Genomic DNA, 27664 nt, shown 5'->3' with positions numbered 1-27664 from the left:
TCAATGAAGTCTTAAAGAAATGAACAAGGCCATAAATCACCATTAAAAATCATGCTGATGGCACTGCAATTAAAAACCAGCATGCTTATGATTAATATTGCTACATGTTTGAAATTCTTTTAACACATTGTTGTTGGTAAACACTGCAGCTGCATCAACAAAACTATTCACACTGAAAGTTGTACGTCAGCAATCGTCCACAATTTCTGCCATCTTGTCTTCACTCAGACTTAAAATTTACTCATGCAAGGTAAAATTGTGTATCAAGGTCTGATGAGTCAACATTGCTTATCTGTTAAGAGACTATTAACAGCCATAGATATATGCACATTTGGAAATATTCTGCTTTATAAATATGTATACAACTTTTTCATGGCATTCATGTTTATTCCAAACTACCAACACCAGGCCACATTCTGCACGTGTTGCAACAGGTTGGCAGCATGATCACAAGAGTGCAGATGCTAGATTAGCCAGTCTGCAGTCAGGACTTGTCTTTCACTTGTCTTTCAAGTGCCAGACACCATTTGCACGACAAACCCTAAAAGTTTATCTTTTAAAACTGGATAAACTAGCCACTTAAGTCCACTTAAAGGAAAGTAATGATGTAACATAGTGCCAAACATGCTTTATGCATATATTACAAATCAATTTATGCATATATTTACAAAACATCCCACCAACATACAGTGGGTGAAACATTAAATAATTGTCTTTTAATTTAACACAGGCCAAAATGAATGTACAAATGACTGCTTTCAGTTTTATTAGCATTTTGCATACTGCCCCAACTTTTTTTTTAAATAAAGTCTTGTAACAGTTCTACATTAATTCAAGCTTTAATAATGAAACACTCTGTGAAGAGAGTGAAACTGTAAAAAAAACGGTACCAACCTCCATCAAGACTGCGAGACATTATGTTGCGTTTGCTGGTAGAGCGCTCAAAGTAGGGAGCTGGACGAACTATCTGTGAACTTGCTCGTCTTGTTTGGACCTGGGTTCGGCCACTGTAGCGGAACTTGGAACCGAGAGTCAGGAACTTCTTGGGTGGAGTTTCTGGAGATACCAACCTGAGGGGCAATATATCAGTTATGGTATAAAGCATCCATAAATTAATGAAATAATTATATTGTGAGGCTATTCTGTACCACTACTATACTATAAAGTACTATATCTTCCCCATCTGACATGCTTAGTCTGGTCTGACCAGAAATTATTTTACTGATTTTTAAGCCAGTTTTGTTCCGCCTTGAAATTGAATTTCTGCAGAAATGTAATTTGTAATTAATTAATTAATTAATTATATTAACTTGAATTATCCCCTGCAACTGGGTTCACCCCATAAACATTGCAGGTTTGGGGTTCCACCTGGTACCTCTGTTACAGACATTAAACAATTTTTTGTTTTTATGAAACATTAAATCTTAATTAATATTTGTAAGCATTTTTCTATGTACTGCTATGTTATTTGTAAATCTTTTTACTTTATTATTTAGTCAGCATTATTTAAAAAGTGATATTGTGCATTTTGCCACTTCAACATGGCAAGAACACTACACACACTACACTCACAGTGCTCACCTGAAAAAAGTGTGATGCTCCACGCAAACCTTCCAGAGTCTCTTTGCTGCTCGGTGATTAGGAAGTTTAAAACCGATCGTACTTTCAAACTGCTCAAACTACAAATTGACAGCACACACAAGATATACATTACTACACAATGCTGCATTATCCAAAAACAGCTTTACACAGTACTTACCTCTCCGGGTCGAATTTTGATGTAAAAGTTATTCCTCTTGTAGGAGATCTTAAGAACTTTGGGCCAGGCGAACCTGTTGATGCGCAGTCGGTCACGGTAAATGAGGAGGCCAGATGAACACACTCCTAACATAATCTCCACCCCCTCAGAATCCTGAGAAATGATTGGATATGCAAATTTGAGATGTTATAACTAAATAAATGCAAACACCAGACAAACAGCTTTAAGTTTTCTGACTGGCTTCATGGTAATTGTTTTTAAAGAAATCCTCCAGTTAAAACTAGTGGTATTCAAAAATCTGTTAATGCATCAAGCCTGTCAGAAAAGTTTGTATCAATGACTGGTTGAGATGCAAAATGGCAAATTTTCAACAAGATGAAAACAGTGTAAACTGTAACATTGTTAAGAATGAAGAAAAAGTAAAACCAATGGGGAGCGGCCAATGAGGTGACACCCCTAAGCAAGAGAAATGCACTCAACTTAAAGGCTAATCTGCTTTTTCTGGGCTATGGAAATGTTGTTAGTCAGTCCTACATGTCTAAACTTTTATTGTGTGCTTTACAAGCACAGCACATAACCTCTGAAAAGTCCATTTCGAATCACTGCACATAAACAAAAGCAAATGTGGTTGTCTTCTGTATGACTGGTTATCGTAATGCATTTAGAGTCTGACAATAAATTATGGGTAATTAAATGTAGTCACCCATAATAATTTTTTTTTTTTTAGTTTTTCAAAAAATAAATAGAAAAATCAAAAACTGCAATCTCTAATTCACAAAAGGCTCTTTCAGATCCTTTATTCAATGTTTTTCTAGATGCTCCTTTAGCAGCAACTACATCTGTATTCTTTATAACATATCCTCTTCAGCTTTATCAAACTGGGTGGTGAGCATCTATGAACTGTCGTCTTCAGGTGCTTCACATCTGGGTTTTTGCTGGGCCACTTGAGACCATTTAGAGACATACCTTGAAGCCATTCCAATATTGTCTGTGCTGTATGCTTTGTTACACTGCCATGTTGTAGAGTGAAACATTACCCCAGTCTGAGTTGGTTGCACTCTGAAGGAGGCTTTCTTTAAGAACGTTCCTGTATTTGGCTACATTCATGCATCCCTTAATTCTCACAAGTCCTCTTCTTCCTGCCACTGAGATGCACACCTATGGCATGATGCTGCCACCACCATGTTTCACAGTAGGGATGGTATTAACCATTTATTGTGCAGTGCATTTCGCACTTAATATTCTGCCTAAAGAGTCCTTTATTGTCTGTCAAATTCCTTTTACTCAACAGAGGCTTTCATCTTGCCACAATATCATAAATCCCTGATTTTAAGTGCTGCACAGATAGTTGTTTATCTAACATGTTTTTCTATCTCAGCAAAAGATTACATTTACATTTTCAGCATTTAGCAGACGCTTTTATCCAAAGCGACTTACACAATGAGCAGAACTGTTGAGTTCTTCACCCCGACCAAGACCTTTCTAACTCTAGAAAGGTTCAAGGTTAACCCTAGATTCTTCCATTTTTAAATCTTGAGGTCCATTTCCATTGTGATCCTGGAAACACCTGAAAGCCTTTTATATAGGTTCATATTTCTGCCACAATTTCATCACAGATATCCACAGAGAGTTCTTTGTACTTTAAAGCTTGGTTTACACTGTAACACAGAGTGCCTTTCTAAACCGCGTCGAATCAATTTCAACTGCACCAGGTGGACTCCAATTAAATTCTAGATGCATCTTCAGAATAATCAAAGCAAACAGAATAAACCTGATTACAATTTGGAGTGCCACAGCAAAGAGTCTAAATACTTTTGTGAATAAAAGATTGTAGTTTTTGATTTTTATTAATTTTCAAAAAAAATCTAACAATGTTTTCACTTTCTTTTACTGAGGGATTATAATCTGTCTCCAAGTGTCAGCAGTTAAGCGTTTCAATCCAGTTCCTCTGTTAATAACAAATTATGCACTGACTAAGTGCTATATTAACACTCACATTTGAAGGTTTTACTACTCAAAATATAAAATAATACCTAAGTTAATAATTAATTTATTGTATTTAGATAACAATACATAAATAATTGTAACTACTGCATCCATAAAAGTAATCTACTAGAGGCAAACTTACAGTCTTATTGAATATAGAGTCATGCTACACCCTCTGTGAATCCTCCACTACTTGTGCAGATGCCTTAACCAGTCAGCAGAGGATACATTTACAATGGTTTGATGTCCAGCCAACACTGCTGGTATTTGAAGCCCAGCTCTCAAGCTCTCTGCAAGGGTGGGCTAGAGCATTAGAACGCTGCACAAAGCGACTACCACCTTACCACCTCATTAACAGTGGATTACAATATTTTTTTACCTTACAATAGTGTTCCTAATCCTTGTGAAAGACACAGTAACATTGGTCCATATCTAACAACTAGATATCACCAATTTATTCGGTAGTTCTAGTAATAGTGAGGTATGAAATAAACACAGCAACATATTGCCAGCTCAGGAATCAACACCTTTGGTAAAGATGGGTTAAAAAGTGTTATAAAATTGTAATTAGTAAGCTTAATCTAATACTATTAGAGAAATATTGTTAAATAGAGAAACATTTTAAATAAAGTATATCAAAATATTGTTTGATTTACTTTTAACAACATCAAAACGAGTTACTGCCACCTAGAATCTACAAGAAATCATGAAACTAAATTGTTTCCATTTACAGTCTCCATTTTAAGGTTCACTCACCTAAGTGTATCACATGAAAATACAGCCATGACAATAATTTAAAATATTTATATGGGTCACTGAATCTCTAAATGTTTCATTAGACAGTGCATTCATAACTGATTTGGAAGTCAATGCCTGCTTAAAGACATCAGGCGTAATAAATCTGTTAATGATCTGGTGTAGCAGGTGTGTTGGAGCACAGAAATAATCAAACTGTGCTGAATTCCAGCCCACCAGAACGGCAATTCGGGAGCCATACTGTGGTGTTTTACAGTCCTAAAAGTGTCAGCTAGAAGATGGTACATTTTATTTAATACAATTCATTTAAATATCACAACTCGAAAAAGGCTCAATTACACATAGTCTTTCTGTGTACAGGTATGAGTAGTACACATGTTTCTATAAGATTACATGTAGGTGGTTTAAAGGTTTTGGTTTAATTACGGGTATTACTTACATTTACATTTTTGGCATTTAGTGGACACTTTTATCCAAAGCGACTTACAGTTGTGTATACAATCTAAACAATTGAGGGTTAAGGGCCTTGCTCAAGGGCCCAACAGTCCTGGGGCTTGAACCGGCAACCTTCTGATTACTGGACCAGTACCTTGAAAACTAGGCTACAGCTGCCCTTTGTCTGCTACTTGGTCTGATAGCCACTTGAGAGCCACATCAATGTTGACGTGATCACTGATTGTTTAGAAGTGAAGGTGCCATAACTAATCATCTCTACAGGAGAGATTAAATTAATAATAATAGAAAATAATAATTATTGTGTTGCAAATAGTGACCTAGGACAGCATCGTGAGACAGCTGGTAGAATAAATGTCAAAGGGTATATTATTACCTCACCACAATCCCGACCTATATAAATGCCCAGTCAAAAATTAATAGATGAATAATACTTCCACAATAACTCCTTAATTTGTATTGTAATTTATTAACCAGTACTGATTGGTAGTTAATAGTGTAAGTTTCAGTGTGAAATTAGGGGGTGCTCAAGTGGTGCAGCAGTCCAATATATTAGTTCACCACCACCTAGACACTAATCTACATTGTGGGTGTTCTAGCCTATGGGCCTCCTCGGTCATCACAATTGTTGTGCTGCTGGCAGAGATCACCAAAGAGCAAAGGAAAATTGGGTGTATCCAAATGGTGCAATGCAAAAAGTGAAAAAAAGTTCTTTGGAACTTTAACATTCTACATCATTAACTAAGAACTGGTAGTGACGAACTCTTATTGAAAATGTAAAAATCAATGAGCATTTAAACAATATTTACACATTAAAACAATATTTCAAAGGTTTTTTTTTTTGAAAAGTTAAATAGTGTGTTTTCTCTACAAGTAGGTATCTGACACATTCTGATGTGATAACCACTACTGATTCATGTGGTGTTAAAATGAAAATGATAAAGCATTTAAAAAACATATTTTTCCTCTAATGAGTGGTTTACAAAGCTGATGGAAATGGAAGCATATACTTTGTTTTCCTGGGACTGAATAATGCATTTCTGTAGTAACGTGTGACAGGAAACAATGATGGGATCTACCACTTGGGAATGTAACTCCACATACGAGCAGAATGACAGTAGACAGTGAGCCACAACATGTATTGAGGGGCAGTACATGTATTGCGGCTAAATCAGCCGTAGCTCAGACAATGGACTCTTCACTCCATGGTCATGCACGAAGACTAGGATAAGACGGAGAAACATATACACAAATACAAGGACAAACAGATGCACAAATGCAGTCTTACCTCTCCTTTAGCTGAAGACAAGCACTCAAAGAAGCTTCCTATCAACTAGGCCATTCAATAAAAAAAGAAAAAAAGGCTGGCTGATCTAACCGAATTAAGGGACAGTTCCCATGCTAATCATTAGTGGTCTCTTTATTCCAGAAAAAAGAAGTAAACAATATGTGTGATGATTTATAGTTACTGTAGATATCATGCACATTAATAACTAAGCACATTAATAATAAGTTAAGTACTATTCAAGTTCACAGTGTAATTATAGTTGCTAAAGATTTTTATAACTTTGTGGCCAGTGTTTATTGATCTTATCTTCTACATCAATGTAAATTTAACTGATAGTTCCATAAGCTATTTTAAAAAATAGAATATAAGCAGGTAATATAAATAAGAACAAAATAAAAAAATAAGAACAAAGAAGACAATGTAGTTTAAAATAATGCTGATGATATTTGAAGATGATTTACATTAAATTGTTGACTGATATTGTGAATTGTTTCCAATATTAATAACGTTTAGTTTAATGACTGCTGTGTACCGAGAGCTGTATTTGAAAACCAATTTATCTGTTCATACTGGATCATAAAAGTGTTATTGACCAAACAGAAGCCTTCTTACAAAACAAAAATGGAATTAAGGGGAAAAAGTGTCAAAAATGAAATGTCTTAGTTTGACTCATCAGCTCAGATTGAAGAAGTCATATCTCTATAACAAACTTTGTGTCCAGATGAACTGATTCAACTTTGTGGAATAGTGCACACAGACATAATTTCTTTTAGTCTCCTAATATGGTTAGATGCATAGTCATTTGCACAATTATCACTGAATCACCTGCAACTCAGGTTGCAAATGCGTTCATTAGACAAATGCAAATTACAAATGCAAATTAGTACTGAATATATGGGAACCTAAAAATTAAGGGCCTAATAATGTAAACACATTATTTTTTGTTTTTACTAAATAGCCCAGTTGGAACTAAAATAGGTTTGGATTGCTTAGATGCATACCCCAGCTGTCATGTGTCATGTGATTGCCAAATTGTGTCTTTGCTCAGCTAGGTAAATTACATGTGCTTATTTTTTAGGCATAAGCTACTGCAAAGCTCACAGAACAACCAAGTAAAACACAAACAAAACACAGACAAAAATCAACACTTAATAGACATTGAATAAAGTGAAGTGTAAGTATCATACTGAATGTGGGGGTTTGAGGGCATAAATACATTATGTAGAGACACTTAGTGAAATGATCAATGACTATTTGGAGATAATGACTTTGGCTGTGGTTTGCTTCTCATAATAACATACAGTACTGTACTTCAACTTTCTTTCTCATCTCTTTCTGATTTTCTTTTTTAAATGGTCTGTTTATTGTGTTTTTACATTTGTGGCATTATATGCCACTTGTTGTGACCTTTTAACAAACACTTTTATCCAAAGAAACTTACAAAGCAATTGATGGTTAGAAGCCTTGCTCAAGGGCTCAACAGCAATCATCTGATCAATAGTATATATCTGAGCTATCACTGCCTACACCACATTTGTGGGTTTAAATCCCGAACTGGACTCAGAAATAGAGAGGACGCATGACGTAACCTGAACCTAACCGTTGGGGGTATATATGTGGGAATGATCCCCTGTGGCGCCCCCTAATGGGTGAGGTGGAAAGAAATCATTCAAAAGGAATAAAGCTATCAGTAATTAAGCCTGGGTTAGTATAGTCTACTAATTATAGTTGATTGAAAGTCTTTTTCCTCTTTTTCTCCCCTAATCTAGTCATATCCAATTACCCTGGTTGCGTTACGCTTCACCTCTACCGATACAACCATTCACTGCTGCCTCCACTGCACGAGGCAAGTTCATATGCAGATCAGCTATGTGCACGGAGAGCCACACCCTGATCAGCATTATTCCCCAACTTTGTGCCATCAATCAGCCAGCAGAGGTCGTAATTACACCAGTTATGAGGAACCCTGATCCGGCTTTCCCATCCCAGAACAACAGCCAATCGTTGTTCATATAGTCGCCCAGCCCAGCCGGATGGCAGAGCTGAGATTTGATACGATGTATTTGAGATCCGAGCTCTGGTGTGCTAGCGTATTTTACCACTGCGCCACCTGAGCGGCAGTTGATTTAAAGTTTGATTGAAAATATCTTTCAGAGGTCCTGGTGGAGAGCTTTGTATCTTGTGTTTACTTGTGTCTTGTGTTTTCTTTGTTTTATATTAAATTTAGCTTGAAGATAAATTAAAGTGCATACTTTTATATGATATAATTTTTATAATTAAAATCATATATACATGTTCTACTGTAGGTGTTAATGCAACAAATATATTTATTTTTAATTGTTGTGAAAATTGCAACCAGTTTAATTTACAATATTGCCACTAATAAGAAAGATTTTACACATTTAATAGTAATCACGGGAAAAACAAAGAAAGTCCTCAAGGACAAAATTACTAAACAGCACTTAAATAGAAAAAGCTACAGTACCAAAGACCTTAAACAGCCCTGTCAGTACAACTGGTTTCAAAAGTTCAACCACAAGTAATTGCCACCGGACAGCTGCACCACAAGATTTCATGGGATGTTTTTATAGAAGTAATAAGAAATGGAAGAAAAACGCCAGCAGTTACTCAAAAAGAGGCAGAGAACATATAGAAAACTACAGTTTAAAACAATAAACAATACACTACAACACAATCATCTCCCTTCCTACAACCTCTGGCAAAAATTATGGAGTCACCATTATTAACTTTGTAGCATAAAGCTTTGTTAAACAGCTGCACACTGTGTCTTTATGACATTTTCTTAAAAACAGAAAATGCACAAGAAAAACAAATGAGCAGAAACAGGAGTTGATGTTTGCAACAGAACTGTAACAAATCGGCTGGATGAAATAGGATTCACAGATTTACAGAAAAGACAAATGAAAACCAGCACCAACACCTTAAGATAAGAATACAGGTTGCAGTGGGCTGAGGAGAAGCAATCATGGAGTGTGGATGATTGGATGAAAGCAATATTCAGTGATGAATCATGAATCTGCATTGGCCAAGGACAATGCTGAAACTTTTGTCTGAAGTATATAATGAAAAATATAAAGATGAGAGGTTGCATGTCATTTAAAGCTCCATGGGAGTAGGTAATGATTACCTCAACAGTCACATTCTTATTAAATCGATAAAAATAGGATTGGTCATTTTCAGGTCTATTTTTTTCAGGATGATAATGCATTACATTTAAGTTTATGGCATTCAGCAGATGCTTTTATCCAAAGCCACTTAGTCATTACTGAAAACAACGCAAGCAATTGAGGGTTACGGGCCTTGACCAGGAATCCAACAGGGACAACTTGGCAGTACAAAGCTGATTTGTCAAATGCTATTCGAGATAGATGGAACCAGCTTGATGTAGAATTAGGGCTGGACGATATGGCTAAAATTTATATCATTCATATTCATATTTATATCTCCTAATTTCAGTCGATACGATATAATTCCGATATCGATATGAATAATACAAATGTCAGAAAAACTGCCAAGAACACCAAAATTGGATGGCGGTACCTGCAAACCTCTTTTCTGGTTTCTGGCAAGAAATACAAGCTGAATACACCACTGAATTAGTCCTTCCTCTCTTATCAGCTATTTCGTCTGCTTCTTTTTCTACTGTGGACAGTGGCGGAGCCAGACAATTTTCATAGTGGTGGCCAGACTGAGACCATTGCTCACACAGGGGTGGCACAGAAACTGTCTGATACCTTATTTTTTTATGTGGCAAGTTGCTGTGGATCTAGTAGTGTTTTGGTCACTCACTCATTTACCTATACAGGCAGTGAGTGCCATGTAGAATTACATCAAGCCTAGCATAATAAGCTTTTTATTTTTTCTCATTTTCCCTGAAAAGTAAAATAACTAAAATATAGCCTATAACCTTAACATTATGAGGAAGAATTTCAAAGATATTCCATTGCAATACTTGATCATTTGACTGCAAACTTGTGTGTACTGATAAGACTCAACCCCAGAACATGCTAGCGAGAATGCATGGAAAACTAATTTTAATTTTCTTTCAAGAATATGACACATTCTGACCAACACTATTAAGCCAAATCAGCATTGAAAATTGACTTTACTTTTAATAGCCTTCTACAATGCTGGGGCTTCTTAAAACTGAATATTTCTGTTAAATAGAAGTGTTATTTAAATACTATTAAATAGTTTTTCAAAAAAAAAACCCGCCCAATTTAGATTGAAACCGCCCAATCTGGCAACACTGGAACGCGCAGAGCCAGTTGGTGCCTTTACTCGTAGCTAGGGCTGTCGCGCTAACCGCAATTTTGAAATATCGCGGTATAGACCAGCCAACCGCAGGGCATGCCAAGCAACCGCATCACCGCGATATTCACGTTTTTTCTTTCTTCCTTCTCTGTTTTTTTTTTTTTTTGCAGGGTCCATTTTGTTTTATACGCTTACATTCAGGCGTAATAAATGTTAAATAAATTCATAATGAAAATGAGCTAAGAGCGTCATTTTCCCGCAACCTGTTCTCATGCGTTGCTGCTGAGTGTCAGGCTTTGTGTTTTAAAATGTTAACAATGGCAACAGGAATTATAGGCAAGTATTATTATTATTAATGATTAAATTGAGTTCACACTCAATAAATACTTGTAATTTAGACTATATTCAAACAGCCTTGGTGAACTAAAACACTTAATGACGGTTAATATGGCATTGCAGACTGCAAATATTCTCTTGCTGGCTTGCTGGAATGATTTAAATGTATTTTTTCGTTGAATAAAAATGTATTGAAACGAATAATAACTTAAAATGTAGTATATATTATGTTAATTATACCTACTAAATAGATGGTTAATAGTGGCGCGATAACCAGGCTAGATTTGCTCTGCTCTGTGTATTACTGCAACATCGGTAACGTCGGAAACATCGCTACCCCACTCAGATCCTCTCTAAACCACGTTTCACAGTGTATATCTAGCCTAGGCTAGAAGCTAAATTTAAACCTTTTTTTAATAGAGAAAAGACACGCATCCCTGCTCTGTTCTGTATTTAACAATAAACACGCATTTCATTGGTCTTAAAGCTGTCTCATCTTTGTCATTATAAAGCAATAATATACTGAATCATAGCCTAATAATAAAGCTTGTTTATGTAGCTCTAAAATCCAGATAAATTAAGTAATTTTCAAAAACAAAAAAATGGCGATATTACCGCATACCGCGATATTGAGAGGGGCTGAATATCGCAAGGGGAAATTCTTTCACCGCGACAGCCCTACTCGTAGCGCGCCACAACTACTAAGCAGTACTCGGTAGTATTAGTACTCAGAAGTAGTACTTCTTCTGTAATAGTGTTGGTGGTTGACATTTATGTTAAATGTGTTACGGCACTGTTTTGGTGGAGAACTACATGCTTAAGCTGCGCTGTTGAATTGCGTCCCTGTGGGAACACCTGCGTGCAAAAATGCTTCCGCAAAAAAGTAACATTGGCAAAGCGGCCACCCCCTGGCTCCGCCCCTGACTGTGGATGCTCGTTCACTCACAGCTGTTGAACTCATTTTGCAGCTAATCCACCGTGTTGTAGCGTGGTGTAATCAGAGCGGTAACGCTGAGCACTGGCTTCGTGCCTGTGGCGTACGTCATCACGCACTGACGTAATGTATATCGATCGAATTTGTTTAAAAATCATATCACCGTTATTGAAACATTTTCTATCGCAACATACTGTATATCGATATTGAATTATTGTCCAGCACTATGTAGAATACTGTTTTTATTAGTGCCTCAAAGAATTCAGACCGTAAAGCCAGAGGAGCAGCAACAAGGTAATAATTATGCTTTTTTTCTCAACATTAACACCATTTTTTCTACTTGATCTAGAAAGAAATGTTTGATTAATTAAAATAATTGTATTTAATTAGCTATTTCATAAAGACAGAAGTTTTAGCTGTTAAACAAAAAACAGTTTTGTGTCAAAACTGTATTTTGTTTATTTGCTATGAAGCGAAAAATTTGGGTGAAAGCATGAACTCCATGCTTGGTGATTCAATCATTTTTACCAGGGGTTGTACACCACTTGCAAAACTTCCCTGCTTAAAAACAAATAAAAACAATGGAAAAAAGCTAATTTAATTGGTCATGTGTGGAGAAATGGTTGTGTGTGATACAAATTCCAAACCGTCAGTGCAGTTTGAAGGTGGGATCATCATAATATGGGACTGCTTCTTTTTTTATCTTAATGGCCTATAAATTAACTCTGGAGAGAATATGGGCATAGTCTAAAGTGAATGACCCCACACGTGCAGCCAAAGTAACTTAAGACTAGTATCTTTAAATAAAGCTAAACTTTGCTTGAATGGCCAAAACAATATGTTTACATATACATTTAATGATGTAATTGCCAACAATGGTGTGCAAATATTTTTCTTTTTCTTATTTTCCTCTTTGTAAACATTTATTTGTTTTTGCTTATAAATCAATTATTTCTGCTCATATATTTTAGTACAAAGTCATAACACATGGTAAGAAAAAAGTGCATTTACATATACTTAATGTGCATTTAAGTATATTAAATAATAATATCAAATAAATCTAAAGATGTTAGACAACTTCCCTCACTTATTCCTGTTTATATTCTATTTCTTCTTTCTTTAGTATATTATTTCAAAGAAAGGTAAATTAATTAAAAACCAAGCCCTGTCAAGACTGAGCAGCAGGGGTAGCTTTGAAGTATTATATTTATATGATGTGAAATTTATTGTAAAGGTGAAGTGGGACAGCAAAAACAAAGATGTTGAGGACAAATGAAACGTCTTGTTGTAAGCTACTAAATGACTCCTGCTAAGCCTGCCTTAGGGAGCTGAGTGATGTGTAGCAGTCTAGAAATATGGTCATTGGTTCTTTACCTTGGCGTGATGGAGGTCCACTCCATACATAGACAATTTTTTCACATTCTCCAAAAAGTGCATTTCAGCCTCAGCCGGCGTCATCCCTCTGATGAAAGACAACATTGCACAGATTACAAATGCTGCACAGTAATAACTGCCTCAAGGGCATAAGATAGAAAAGTGCTATATTAACAATAAATGATCAAAAAGCTCAAATTTGGTTAAAAATGCTTTATTTCCAAACTCATTTCCAACAGCTTATTTTAATGCTGAATTTTGCAATCTATGCTGACATAAGCATCATCTCTCAAGTTAAACAGGGTCAAGATTACACAACTAAATTATAAACCGCAAATCATTTATGCATCAGTACAGCACTACTGGTAAACAAAATCATCATAGCCAAAAGTATGCAAACATCAGACCATGATAAGTTGGACCCATCCCACTGACCCACCCATTCTAACAGCCTGGTATTTAGAGTTGATTCTCTTTGTGGTTACAAGAGTATTTACTCTTCTGGGAAGGATTTCCACATGGTCGATCAGTTTTTTATTTATTTATTAAAAACATAAAGCATGTCTGTAATGTGTAGAATATGTTGATGGGTCACTATAAGCTTGTCAGTTAATGGTTATCTATAAACTAATGGCACATGGTCATCAGTAAACAGTATTTTAACCAATAAATTATAATAACTACGAATGTTATTGATTAACCAGTTAACCATTAACAGACAAACAAGTTAATAATGTTGAGAGGACAAGGATGGGCTAGAGACAGACCAAAAATCTGTTGTCACAAAGGTGCCAGCTACTCGATCCCCCAACGTGTGACAAACCAAAAAACCATAAATAAGTGGACAGCAGCTATAAAAGGTGCGGAGATAGAGGAACAGGCACCCCTTTTGTCCAGCATGGATTTCTACGAGAGTCAACTAATAGGGGTGCCGTGCAGCACAAGCTGAGCTTATAATCATACTATTTATACTTGCACAGCTTTGTTCAAGATGCGCCATCTAGTGATCTTTATGTGTCAGTAACAGAATCTTAGTGGACTTGGCAGTATTTTGACTTATAAGACTGTGGTGTTTTGGTCTATAGGTAGGCAAAAACAGCGCAGCATTCAAAGTAGGTGGTCAGAGCAGTCAAATGACCGGTGCTCAGAGTTTTTAGGTATAAGAAGCCGGTGTGGCGCTTCTAGTGTTACTGAGGCGCAGAGACTACAGATTAAGAGAACTGGCAATGTCAGTTATCTGGGCCTTCATGCCCCAATGCCAGTCATTAGTCGCATGGCAGGTGGGCATGATACTGTATTCCACACCACCCTGAAATATAGGTCTGTAAAAAATGATGTGGATATTTTGCATCATGTCCCCGTATGATGGTAAAACTCTGCTTATGATCACTAATAACGTCAGGAAGAGCTTACTATCCAACTACATCTCTATTAATGCTTATTAGCATGCTTAATTTGTGCTTGTTATGAAGTGTTTGCTACAGATGTTTAAAATGTACATTCCGAATGTTGAACTTGTTTTGCTCACTGCGTTTGTTCTACATTACTGCAATTTTCACTTTGTTAGGCTTTTAATTTAGTTAAACATAAAGACTTTTTGATATGAAAATGAGATGCTATAAGCGCGTCCGTTAACGGTTAACCTTTGACTTTTTATTTTCATGGTAATTTTTGGGCAAAAATCACACACATATTAATAACACAATTATGTCAATATTCTTGAAAAAGAGTATGTGTAGCTCACTTGTAGGTCTTGTGAAGATCCATGATTTTCTCTTCAAGCTCCTTGGTTTGGTTGGGAGCAAAGCGAAACTCACTGACATAGTCCGCGCTGTATTCATCTGGATCATAGTCTCCCAGTTCTGACTGGACTGTATATGAACCAAGCACTGTGTGAGTGGCAAAAGAGCAGGGCAGACGACCCGAAACCACATCGTCTCTTAACTGCAGACACAGATAATACCTAAGACAGACAGACAGAAAAAAGATGAGGAAAAAGGAGGCAGAAGAAACAATATGTAAGAAATTAGCCTCCATATGGAGTGCTGAGAGAAAATAATTCCTATGGTGTGGTATGAGGCTTTTAAACAGACCAAAATTGATTATTTTTTAATAACAGCACCCTCAGCAGTGCTTCATTTTGCTTATAACCCAACAACGACATACCAACAATGTTCTTCATCAAAGAACATCCTATTTTGTAACATCATTTGTGCAGAACTAAGAAAACTGATGTTTTTAAGTGACACATTTATGAAATAGTAATTGCCTTACGTATAGACATAACTTTTAAATGCCCTATGAGATCAGAAAATGGATATCCCCAATAGAGAATGTGTGCAGAATGTTTTAATAAAAATGCGACAATGACAACCCTGTACTGTTGCACGTCTTAAGTATATATATCCCCAAATCAAAAAAAGTGTATATATATTAACCAACAACTGAAGCTTTCTAAAGCAACTAACATCTTAGTGTTTTAATTAGGGATGTCCCGATCACGTTTTTTTGTTCCCGATACCGATCATTAATTTTGATCCCGATCCGATACCGATTCTCAAACCGATACTTGTATTTTCTAGATATTGTCTAGATAAGAACTAGATAATACTGTTCACACAGTGCACACTTCAAGTACATTACAACTATTCAAATTAATCCAGTGTATATGTTTAACAACTAAATAGCTCTGCAGTGCTGTAGGGAAAAATGCTGCATCCAAGCTATTGGCTTAATGTTTTGTATTTTTACAAAATCAATCAAAATGAGTGAGATAATTAGTTTTACTTTAAACTTTACATTCAAAGAAAAACATTTTTTAATGCAGTGATACACTAAAAATTAACAGAAATCTGTGTAGCAGCTTAACTTGAATATAAGAAAAAAAGTTACTTAAAAGCATTACAGTAAAACCTGAATACCAAAATAAAATGGAAAGGCTCTTTTGTTATGAAGGAAAGCCAGTTCTTAAAGTGCTTGTATTGTGACAAAGGTTTGATGGATGTTTGTACACGAAGTGAGTGTGTTTTGACCCTTTAGGCCTTCCATAGAACATGAAATAGCGTGCTTGACTCAACTGTCGGCTATTCGGTACCGTAACAGAAGAAGTTAATAAAGTGTTCTGCTCCCGACAATATGTGAATATACTGTGCATTTATTTCTTTATTAAACGAGTGCATCGCTACGTTGTTTTGTGAAACGGTGTGATCCTTAACTCACACACACTCTCACACATGAACGCAGCTCTGCTCCCACCGCCTCGTGAAACGCTCACACTGCAGACGTTACACTTCACTGTTGGACTTGTTTTACTTTTCAATTTAAAGTATTTCCACACAGCGGACATGCTGACGTAACACAAAAGATTTTCGGGTTTAGTAAAGCCGATTCCGATCAATTAAAAAATGCCTTGATCGGCCCCGATCCCGATCTTTGAGATCGGATCGGGACATCCCTAGTTTTAATTAAAACAGTTATATAATGCAAATCATTAGAAGCACCTAAATAACAAGGTTTAGTAAATTAGCAGTTACTAATAAAACAATTAATTACTGATGTATTAAAAGGAGCACAATATATGCTGCACATTTACCTTGCAGCTGCACAACTTTTCCATTCCTACAAATCATGATGCAATAGAAAATTATTTAAAACCTTTTACTAAATCTGAAAACAGAATTTAACAATGCTATGCTATATAATCCCTGCTGTATACAGTAACAGCAAAATTGTAAACTGTTTTAATTATTAAGTACCACTTTTATCAAGTTTTAGATTAGATTGCTGTAATAGATTAAAACCAAAATAAAATAACACTGGGAGAGGGTTAACAGCTCCTAAACTAATTCCGCTTATTAGATTAAGTTTTCTTAGAATTGCATTGCGCACTGCAGCTCTGACCTCGTGATATCCTCAGAGAGCTGAGCAGGGTCTGGAGGATAAAACTTCACATTGAAGGAGAAATTCCAGGCAACACCTAAAACACAAAGAGAAAAAAGAATCAAGCTGTGTAGTTACTAGCTGCATCAGTAACCTTGACAGAGTTGAATGTTTATTCAAATGATTTTAGTTTGCATTATCTGTTTTTTTTAATTGATTAGAGTAAAAACACAGAATTTAAACAATGAAGGGCCGCTCAGGTGGCGCAGCGGTAAAACACACGCTGTTCACCTGAGCTGAGATCTCGAATACATCGTATCGAATCTCGGCTCTGCCTTGCCGGCTGAGGCTGAGTGGCTACATGAACAACAATTGGTCTATTGTTCAGATAAGGGGCGGGACTAAGCCGGATGGGGACTCTCTCTCAGACTAGTGCGATTACGACCTTTGGAGATGGGGAAGGTAGAGGGTGTGGCTCTCCGGGCATAGCGCTGTAACACACTGCACTCGTCAAGTGTAGGTGATAAGATGTTTGATTGCTGTGCACATGTCGGAGGGGGCGTGGAGCAGCCTCGTCCTCCCCAATCAGGAGCAGGGACCAGCATTAGTGAGAGGATGATTGACGGGGAGAAATTGGATGCGTAAATGAATGTAAATGAATCACAAAACTGCACCATCACAGTGTACTACTAACAGGTTAAACCAGTTAGCATGGTATAAACTGTGAGATTATGTTTCAGTTCCTTTTAATCCAAAAACACTAATACTCAATGGCTAACTCCTCTTGGATGGCAGATGGCTATATATAAGTGAAGTCTATATAAAAGTCTATATATACCAGGGGTTGACCTGTAAAAAATTGTAATCAAGCAAAATTGATCAAGCTAAATTAAACAAACCTATTTCAACTTATCAGCTAATATTCATAATTTGTAGGTGTGATAGAGTAAGAGTAGTCTTTAGGGTTCCGATTAGTTGTTAAAGGTCAGATGTTCATTATTCATTGAACACTTTTTTTGTCTTAACAGCAGTTATACTTTTTAAATTAAGTAAGCCAATCAAATCAGATTTTTAGAAATTATTAGTATATTCTGAGATCGGTAAAGTAAACAGGAGGTCATAATATTTTGGCTCACTGGTGTAAATGTAAGCTAACACGGCTTGTTAGCAGTAAGCTAGCTGGCCTGCCATTATATGATGGCTGGAAGTCATGGGAGTGTTTTCAAATGTTTACATACAGATCTACAGTACAGTTGAAGAGATGGTACTATGCCATTGAAAAATAATAAACATTATTTTACAAAAACAATAATAATTCAATTAAACAACCAAATTGCTTGACCAAAAATGTCTTTTGAGTAAATTGAGTAAAGCAAATGTTTAAACATGAACCTAGTTATTACCAAAAAGCACAATTTCTAACAGTCAAGACTTCAAGCAAAAAGTGGAGAGGAAAAAAAATTAGGCATATGTAATTTGTACAGTTAGATTTTAACAAGAAGCAAAGCTTTGAACCTGGAGCTGGCGAAGACTTTTGAAAGACGGCAACAAAGACAAACAAATGGATCTTTAACCAAATCTAACTTCTCAATCAAAGCCCAGACAACCAAACTGAAGCTCTCTTATTTTGGACACATTATGAGAAGAACCAATTCTTTGGAAAAGACAATAGTGCTTGAAAGAGTTGAAGGTAAAAGAAAAAGGGACAAGATGGATAGATTACAGAAGTACTGAATGACCCATTAAGAAGCTTGAAGACCTAAAATAAGACCGGATGTTTTGGAGAAACACTTTCCAAATGGTCGCCAAGAATCAAACTGATGGTACAATAATAATATTGTTCAAATCACTTCAAATGTCAAAATTAATTTTAAACACTGCTATGGTTTTAATTTGTTAAACGTTAAGTCATTTTTCACTAGAGCAATGTTGCGGAATGCAAAATAAATCTTTAAAAGAATTACAGTGTAAGCACTCACCTCTAGTCTGCTTTTTCATCTCTTTGGATGGATCTAGCCAGTTCTGTAAACACAAATAATACAGTTAAACGTTTTTTTTTTTCTTGAAAAAGTTTAAAACATTTGTTTTTACATCTTAAAACAAAAATACATTTCTACCTTTTGATTTTCTACATCTCTGAATGTAACACCAAAGTAGTCCCTTTCCAGAAGGTTCAGATGCTCACAGACTTTGTCGAAAAGCACCTGGCCCTTGTCCCGTTTCTGCAGACAGTGAAAGCCTGGGTTAAATTCATCCATGGCATTATGTACTTGTCATTTTTTTGACTAAAGTTAGCAATGTAACTTGTCATGTACAGTAGTGGATGGGATGTTCAACAAGCTTGACCATTGAGTATAGAAGTCTGAATAGGGTTACAAGGCCAATTCTAGAGCTTTAAGACTTCAACGAACCACAGTGAGCCATATATTATGCATAAACATTTATACATATATTTTGTAAAATGCAAAAAAACAGGAATCCGTTATTTTTAATTTACTATAACGTTTCATTAAATGATAAAAGTACAAATTAAATATTTTAAATCTTTTCACTGATCAACCTAACTGAATTTCGTACATATAACCACATTTTGGATTTGCTGCCACAACCTCAAAACAATTGGGACAGAGGCAAATTTACCACTGTGATAAATAAACTTTTCTATTAATTAAACTTTTTAATCATTTGGGAACTGAGGACAATAATTGTTGTAAATTTGCAAGTAAAAGTTTTGCCCAGTCTTTTAGATGCTCAACAATCCAAGGTCAATGCTGTCTGATTCTCCTCTTCATGATGCGACCTACATTTTCAATAGGATTTGGACTGCAGGCATTTTAATCAAGCACACACAGTATCTACGAAGCCACATTGTTGTAGCATGCACACAATGAGGCCTGACCTTTTTTTTTTTTTATGCAATAACCATGGACTTTAATAGTGGTTGTGGTAGCTTAGTGGTTACTAAAGTAATCAGAATGTTGCTGGTTTAAGCCCTACTATCACCAGGTTGCCACTGTTGGGCTCCTGAGCAAGGCCCTTAAGCCTCAATTGCTTGCACTGTATAATGTCACAATATTAAGCTGCTTTGAATAAAGGTGTCTGCTAAATGCCATAAATGTAAATGATTGTGATCTTGCCCTACACAGACTGAGGTTGCTTTGGATTCTCTTAAACTTTGACAATATTATGAACTGCAGATAGTGAAACACCCAAATTATTTGCAATCTTACATTGAGGCATGTTTTTTAAAGAACTGACAATTCTCTCACAAAGTTCGATACAAAATGATGAGCCACAACACATCTTTTGCTTGCTTTGCTCCTCTTTTTTTATACCAAATCATGTCTTTGCCCGTTACCAAATCATCTGCTTGTTGCTAAAAATTAAAAAAAAGTGTAACTTTTGATAATTTATAAACTGTTTGTTCTTATTCTGTGCCAACATTTTCGAGTGTGGAGGCATTACATTCATAATTTGTTTATATTTACAAAATACAATCAAACATGTCAGCCAAAACATTTTGACAGTTAAATTAATGTTCAGAAAATTACGAATTCCCAGACCCTTGTTTTTATTGCATTTTACAAAATATCTCAACTTTTTTTCCGAAATAGGGTTTAGCACTACATTGCTTCAAGCAAAATTACTTAACAATAAACAAGGTTTACAACAGAGGTCTTATTTATTATATATTTGCAGAATACAATTTCATTATTTAAAAATAAGCACAACACATTCCCCCAAGAACTGTTCTTATGAATCTGATTAAATAAGGCTTTTCAATCTGGGTAGAACTACTTGCTCTAATACAATGCATTAACTAAAGTATTACATTACACAATATTAAAATGCACAGTAGTACTGCAGTGTATAATGTTGCAGTTTAATAAAGATAATCTTAATTTTTTTTTTTTATTTCACTTGATTCCATTTCCCATAGCCATGAAATATTCAAGCATCCATATCCAATTTGACAAAGACTGCTCACAGAGAAATAGGGATGTCCCGATCACGTTTTTTTGTTCCCAATCCAGATCCAGATTATTAATTTTGATCCCGATCCGATACCGAGTCTCAAACCGATACTTGTATTTTCTAGATATTGTCTAGATAAGAACTAGATAATACTGTTCACACAGTGCACTAGGGGTGGGTTTATAAAATCGATTTTTCGATTCGAATCGATCTTTATTTGAACGATCCGATATCGATTCATATAAACGCGAGATCGATCTTTTAAATACGCCCCTTTTTACGGTGCACACGGAAATCTGTTACCCCCTTTAATTTCTCGTGACCAGCCAGTGTTTTTTCATGCAACGAGATCTGACCTGCACATCAGTTTAGCATGGCAGAAGCTCAAGTTATGACCACTACACAACTTTTTGCACTGATTTTCGCTCAGCGACGGGTCGGTGCTGGATTTGGGAGGAACTCGGTGTTCGCTCTGCGATCAAAACTCGGCTCTCAATCAATGTGAGAAACAGCGAGGGGAAACACAGGGGAGAGGTTGTAAACAGGTGGTGGAGCGCAATATAGTTTCTATCAGAATACATCAGCACACGAGTTTTACAGTATTTCTGACCTGATCGTTCTCTACAAAACAAAATATTTATTAACCTCCAACTCACTATAGAACAAGCCATGCTGCTCGTGTTGCCAAATCCACTCAAATTCATTTATTTCATCAGCGCACAAACTTAGATCTCTCGCTACTTGTTGATGTGCATGTTTGGACATGGTATCATTAAACCTTTCATCACTTCTCACGTGTTTTCGTGACAAAACATAGTTTTGGAGACCAGAGAAGCTCGCCTGTGATTCCCCCTGGTGATAGATGGTGTAGTGTAAAACCCCCCATCGCCGATCAGTCGTGTAGTGTGAACATTACAGCGACCAGGTGTTAATCAGAGTGTCGTGTAGTGTAAACTTGGCATAAGCTGTTCAACAGCCAGGTGTACAGGTCCTTCTCAAAAAATTAGCATATTGTGATAAAGTTCATTATTTTCCATAATGTAATGATAAAAATTAAACTTTCATATATTTTAGATTCATTGCACACCAACTGAAATATTTCAGGTCTTTTATTGTTTTAATACTGATGATTTTGGCATACAGCTCATGAAAACCCAAAATTCCTATCTCAAAAAATTAGCATATCATGAAAAGGTTCTCTAAACGAGCTATTAACCTAATCATCTGAATCAACGAATTAACTCTAAACACCTGCAAAAGATTCCTGAGGCTTTTAAAAACTCCCAGCCTGGTTCATTACTCAAAACTGCAATCATGGGTAAGACTGCCGACCTGACTGCTGTCCAGAAGGCCATCATTGACACCCTCAAGCAAGAGGGTAAGACACAGAAAGAAATTTCTGAACGAATAGGCTGTTCCCAAAGTGCTGTATCAAGGCACCTCAGTGGGAAGTCTGTGGGAAGGAAAAAGTGTGGCAGAAAACGCTGCACAACGAGAAGAGGTGACCGGACCCTGAGGAAGATTGTGGAGAAGGGCCGATTCCAGACCTTGGGGGACCTGCGGAAGCAGTGGACTGAGTCTGGAGTAGAAACATCCAGAGCCACCGTGCACAGGCGTGTGCAGGAAATGGGATACAGGTGCCGCATTCCCCAGGTCAAGCCACTTTTGAACCAAAAACAGCAGCACTGGACTGTTGCTCAGTGGTCCAAAGTACTGTTTTCGGATTAAAGCAAATTTTGCATGTCATTCGGAAATCAAGGTGCCAGAGTCTGGAGGAAGACTGGGGAGAAGGAAATGCCAAAATGCCTGAAGTCCAGTGTCAAGTACCCACAGTCAGTGATGGTCTGGGGTGCCATGTCAGCTGCTGGTGTTGGTCCACTGTGTTTTATCAAGGGCAGGGTCAATGCAGCTAGCTATCAGGAGATTTTGGAGCACTTCATGCTTCCATCTGCTGAAAAGCTTTATGGAGATGAAGATTTCATTTTTCAGCACGACCTGGCACCTGCTCACAGTGCCAAAACCACTGGTGAATGGTTTACTGACCATGGTATTACTGTGCTCAATTGGCCTGCCAACTCTCCTGACCTGAACCCCATAGAGAATCTGTGGGATATTGTGAAGAGAAAGTTGAGAGACACAAGACCCAACACTCTGGATGAGCTTAAGGCCGCTATCGAAGCATCCTGGGCCTCCATAACACCTCAGCAGTGCCACAGGCTGATTGCCTCCATGCCACGCCGCATTGAAGCAGTCATTTCTGCAAAAGGATTCCCGACCAAGTATTGAGTGCATAACTGAACATAATTATTTGAAGGTTGACTTTTTTTGTATTAAAAACACTTTTCTTTTATTGGTCGGATGAAATATGCTAATTTTTTGAGATAGGAATTTTGGGTTTTCATGAGCTGTATGCCAAAATCATCAGTATTAAAACAATAAAAGACCTGAAATATTTCAGTTGGTGTGCAATGAGTCTAAAATATATGAAAGTTTAATTTTTATCATTACATTATGGAAAATAATGAACTTTATCACAATATGCTAATTTTTTGAGAAGGACCTGTATGTTTACATTACATTTACAATGTTGTAGCGTGTCAGACATAAAATAATAATAAAAAATGAATGTTACTGTTTTCTGTTTTGGATTAATTATTTATGTAAACAAAATACAAATATTTTTAATAATGAGTGTTCTTTGTACAATTATCACATTCGTTCTCTGAACATCTGTACATATTTAAACAAAACCTGTTAATGTAACTCAAATATGCCTAAATGTGTTGAATCGAAATCGAATCGAAAATCGAAGATCAAATCGAATCGGGACCTTGTGAATCGGAATCGAATCGATCCAGGAAATTAGTGGCGATACCCAGCCCTACAGTGCACACTTCAAGTACATTACAGTTATTCAAATTAATCCAATGTATATGTTTAACAACTGAATAGCTCTGCAGTGCTGAAGGGAAAAATGCTGCATCCAAGCTATTGGCTTAATGTTTTGTATTTTTACAAAATCAATCAAAATGAGTGAGATAATTAAAGTTTTACTTTAAACTTTACATTAGAAGAAAAAAAAATCTGTTTAATGCAGTGATACACTAAAGATTAACAGAAATCTGTGTAGCAGCTTAACTTGAATATAAGAAAAAAAGTTACTTAAAAGCATTACAGTAAAACCTGAATACCAAAATAAAATGGAAAGGCTCTTTTGTTATGAAGGAAAGCCAGTTTTTAAAGTGCTTGTATTGTGACAAAGGTTTGATGGACGTTTCTATGCGAAGTGAGTGTGTTTCGACCCTGTGGGGCTTCCATAGTGCATGAACTAGCGTGCTTGACTCCAGCTGTCGGCTATTCGGTACCGTAACAGAAGAAGTTAATAAAGTGTTCTGCTCCCGACAATATGTGACTATACCGTGTATTTATTTCTTTATTAAGCAAGTGCATCACTACGTTGTTTTGTAAACCGGAGTGATCCTTGACTCACACACCATATAAACAGTAAAATCATACAGTAATGAACGCAGCTCGTGAAACGCTCGCATCGCAGACATTACACTTCACTGCTGGACTTGTTTCACTTTTCAATTTAAAGTATTTCCACACAGCGGACATGCTGATGTAAAACAAAAGATCGGGATTAGGATCGGGTTTAGTAAAGCCGATTCCGATCAGTTAAAAAATGCCTTGATCGGACATCCCTACAGAGAAAGCTTTTGTAAAAGTGAGAAGTATTCACCTGGCTATTTATGAAAGCTGTAGTTCAGAAATGTGTGGCACAGGTTACAGAACAGCATTAAAGGTCCTTAGTTCCTCCAGAGACTGATGCACAGAGGAAAAAGCTGCTGCTCTCTCGCCATAACCCCTACTAATGTTCACAGTTCCCAACCAACATCATAATGCCATCAGTGACATGTGCTAAAAGCTAGAAGAATTTAGATTCTACAAGACACCAGAATCAGCTTTAACTGGATATTAAAAACAGGCATTAGCACCTGGCCCTACTGGACATTTTTAACAAAGGGATTACAGATTAAAAAAAGCAGCAACTGCACAGCATGTAACAGACATAAAGTATTATAAGGTAGAAAAACAATGTGGCACATCATGTCACACAAATCACCATATGCTAGTAGCTAGTGGGTTTTTCTAGACAGTTTGCTGCTGGTTGAGGTCATAAAGCGAGGAGAATTACAATATAAAATCTATATATTACTAAAAAAAGCTGGTGATCACAATTAGATCAAATATATTACAGGCCACTGTGATACACATGTTCTGTTATTCAAATGACCAGTGTCCTAAACCTAAACCACCTACTATTATATATCATAGTATGTCAGCACTGGAATGACCCCATTAGTGGTGTATCCTTTTTAGTGCTGTAGTTTGTCTGTGTTTATGACCACAGCCACAATGATTTTGAGAACCCGTCTGTTTAAATTCACAGTCCTTTACTGGCTGTTTATGTGCTAAACAAGAACAAGTGAGATCTACACAAGTAACAAGTCAGTTTCTTTTGTTCCTCAACTAAAACAATCTGAAAGAATTGATAAAAAAATAAAGCTCCATGGTGCTTTACTTCTGCTGGTTATCACAGCATCTCTTTCCTTATTTAAATGAAGGTTAACTTTCTGTGTCACTTGTTGCTTTCCCATCTTTCACTAATTTGGCAGCCTGTACAAACAATAATAGATTTTGGTACTTTTGTTGCAAGTCACTGCTGATGTCTTTTATGAACATTTAGTCAAACTATGTGTAAATTAATCTCAAAATGTAAGTTATATTTTTAAAGAAAATACTTTTAGAAAATGGACTACTTGATAAGAATCAAGTCATTTGTGGTTGTAGAAAAATACAATGATATAAGCTAAAACAAGTAAATTGAATTCTTGGCAGAGGTCACTAATCACTCAGCATGGCTCAGACAGCCACAACAAGGCAGTAAACACTTTCAGCCTGACAGATTTTTATCCCTGACAAATGGGGCTTAATGCTATAAAAAGTGGGCTGTCCAAAAACTCTGCTGGGTCATTTTTGCTTATGAAGGATAAGTACATTAGGTGAAAAAGGGTAATTGGGAAATATCTTAAAGTGAAAAAAGTGCTAAATGAATTATGGCATTATCAAGAGTAATGTTTCAGATCTTTCAAACTGTACTTTAGGTCCAGGTCTAAAGTTTAACCACACTTGAGAAATTGACTTCATTTCTGTAAATGTCATTTTCCTGTGACTGAATGATATGCACGTTCCAAATGCAGAATTTCTGGAAATATATTTTCGATCCTTGCTTGATTGAATCTGTGGATGCGGAACCCTCAGATATGCCTTCAATAAACCATCAATAAACTCAAAGGGCAGTTGCAAGCACCTTTCCTTCTGCTGTTTTTTTCTTTTCTGACAAATCCACCCTCCTGCTTTAGATTTAGAATTGTTAATTGTTTTATATTTTATTCTGTACTGAGGACAGTGGAATCATATCAATCATACATCTCTGTATATCTGTATGACTTATGGAAAACACTGTCTATTCTGCATGGAACTGATACCAGCAAATCTTTAGAAGTTAACAGAATTCAGGTGAAAAATAGAATACATATGTTTATCTATTTACAATGAGCTTAAATCTGGGCCGACAGTGGCACTTTATTAACAGACTGCAGATAGAGGTGAGTTAGCTAGGAGTGGGTTCTTTCATGTAGATGTAAATGCATTAACATCAGCAGTAACATACCTAAATAACAAGCCCATCAGAGTTTTTCTTTAGGCTGCTGTTATTGATCTGCTGTGAACACTTTAGGTACAGCATGTTTATGTCCTGAACACTACTGCCTAATTAATGCGATGAGGAAAAACATCTCTGTTACAGATATTTTGTGCATACATAGGCAGCTCATTTAAAGGAAGGTTATAAATGAACAGAAAATTAAGCAACAGTAAGGAAGCATGATGCTTGAAAATGTAGAGGATTGCCAACATATCTAACAAATTTTATGCTATAGGACATTCAAAAATTTAGAATCTTTGTAATGTAATCACCTTTTGGTAGTCATAGAATAGCATACAATACATTTTAAAGAGTTCTGCATGTTCTCTTTACAACTGTGTTTTCTCCAGAGTTTCCAGATGGCGCCAAACCTGCCCCTACACCAACCAGGATGACACAATGGCTGAGAATTTAAATCTCTTTGCTTTGCTGCTTGACAGGTAATTATTTTTGCCTTACTGAATCAATGGTACCTGCTTAAATGTACAAGTTTATTAAGTGTAACGATTTTAAGTTGTAACTGTTCCAGAATTGAGGTTTTAACCTGCATGAAACAACACCCAACATGACACCTGCACCTTGTGGATCATAATGCCTCTTCCTCATAAATCAGTGCACTTAGTTTTTTTGCGAAAGGGTATTGGATTTTTCTGCCAAATTTCAGAATAGCTGAAATGTCATTACCAACATTTGGTATTTTACTGGATGGTCAAATAGATAGATTTGGTCTGTTTAGTGGGATTTTGTTTATATGTGATATATATTTACTGTGTATATATAGTTGTTTGTGGGTTGGTAGAGAATTATCCATATGAGGTCATAAAAAATAAAAGCAGAAATAAACTGATGTGACTTTTATATTTAACAAGGCTGTCAAGA

At 36.3% G+C, this 27664-nt stretch overlaps 1 protein-coding gene across 10 annotated transcripts in view; it reads right to left on the bottom strand.

The window, feature by feature from the left end:
* epb41l3a (erythrocyte membrane protein band 4.1-like 3a) overlaps positions 1-27664 on the bottom strand; it is an 81343-nt gene that overhangs the window by 30880 nt on the left and 22799 nt on the right. For 6 of the 10 annotated variants that reach the window (XM_062991245.1, XM_062991253.1, XM_062991254.1 and 3 more), the window contains exons 4-12: positions 19158-19262; positions 19020-19062; positions 17062-17137; positions 14906-15124; positions 13162-13249; positions 6243-6287; positions 1760-1912; positions 1582-1679; positions 895-1070 (exon numbers count right to left, since the gene is read on the bottom strand). In XM_062991245.1, coding sequence (XP_062847315.1) covers positions 895-1070; positions 1582-1679; positions 1760-1912; positions 6243-6287; positions 13162-13249; positions 14906-15124; positions 17062-17137; positions 19020-19062; positions 19158-19262 — 1003 coding nt within the window. The remainder of the gene's footprint in view (positions 1-894; positions 1071-1581; positions 1680-1759; positions 1913-6242; positions 6288-13161; positions 13250-14905; positions 15125-17061; positions 17138-19019; positions 19063-19157; positions 19263-27664) is intronic. The other 4 variants (XM_062991244.1, XM_062991248.1, XM_062991246.1 and 1 more) reach the window with 1 other exon arrangement.

The sequence above is a fragment of the Trichomycterus rosablanca genome, chromosome 3 (assembly GCF_030014385.1).
Source record: "Trichomycterus rosablanca isolate fTriRos1 chromosome 3, fTriRos1.hap1, whole genome shotgun sequence".
Taxonomy (NCBI): domain Eukaryota; kingdom Metazoa; phylum Chordata; class Actinopteri; order Siluriformes; family Trichomycteridae; genus Trichomycterus; species Trichomycterus rosablanca.
This window is presented reverse-complemented; position numbering and strand designations above follow the sequence as displayed.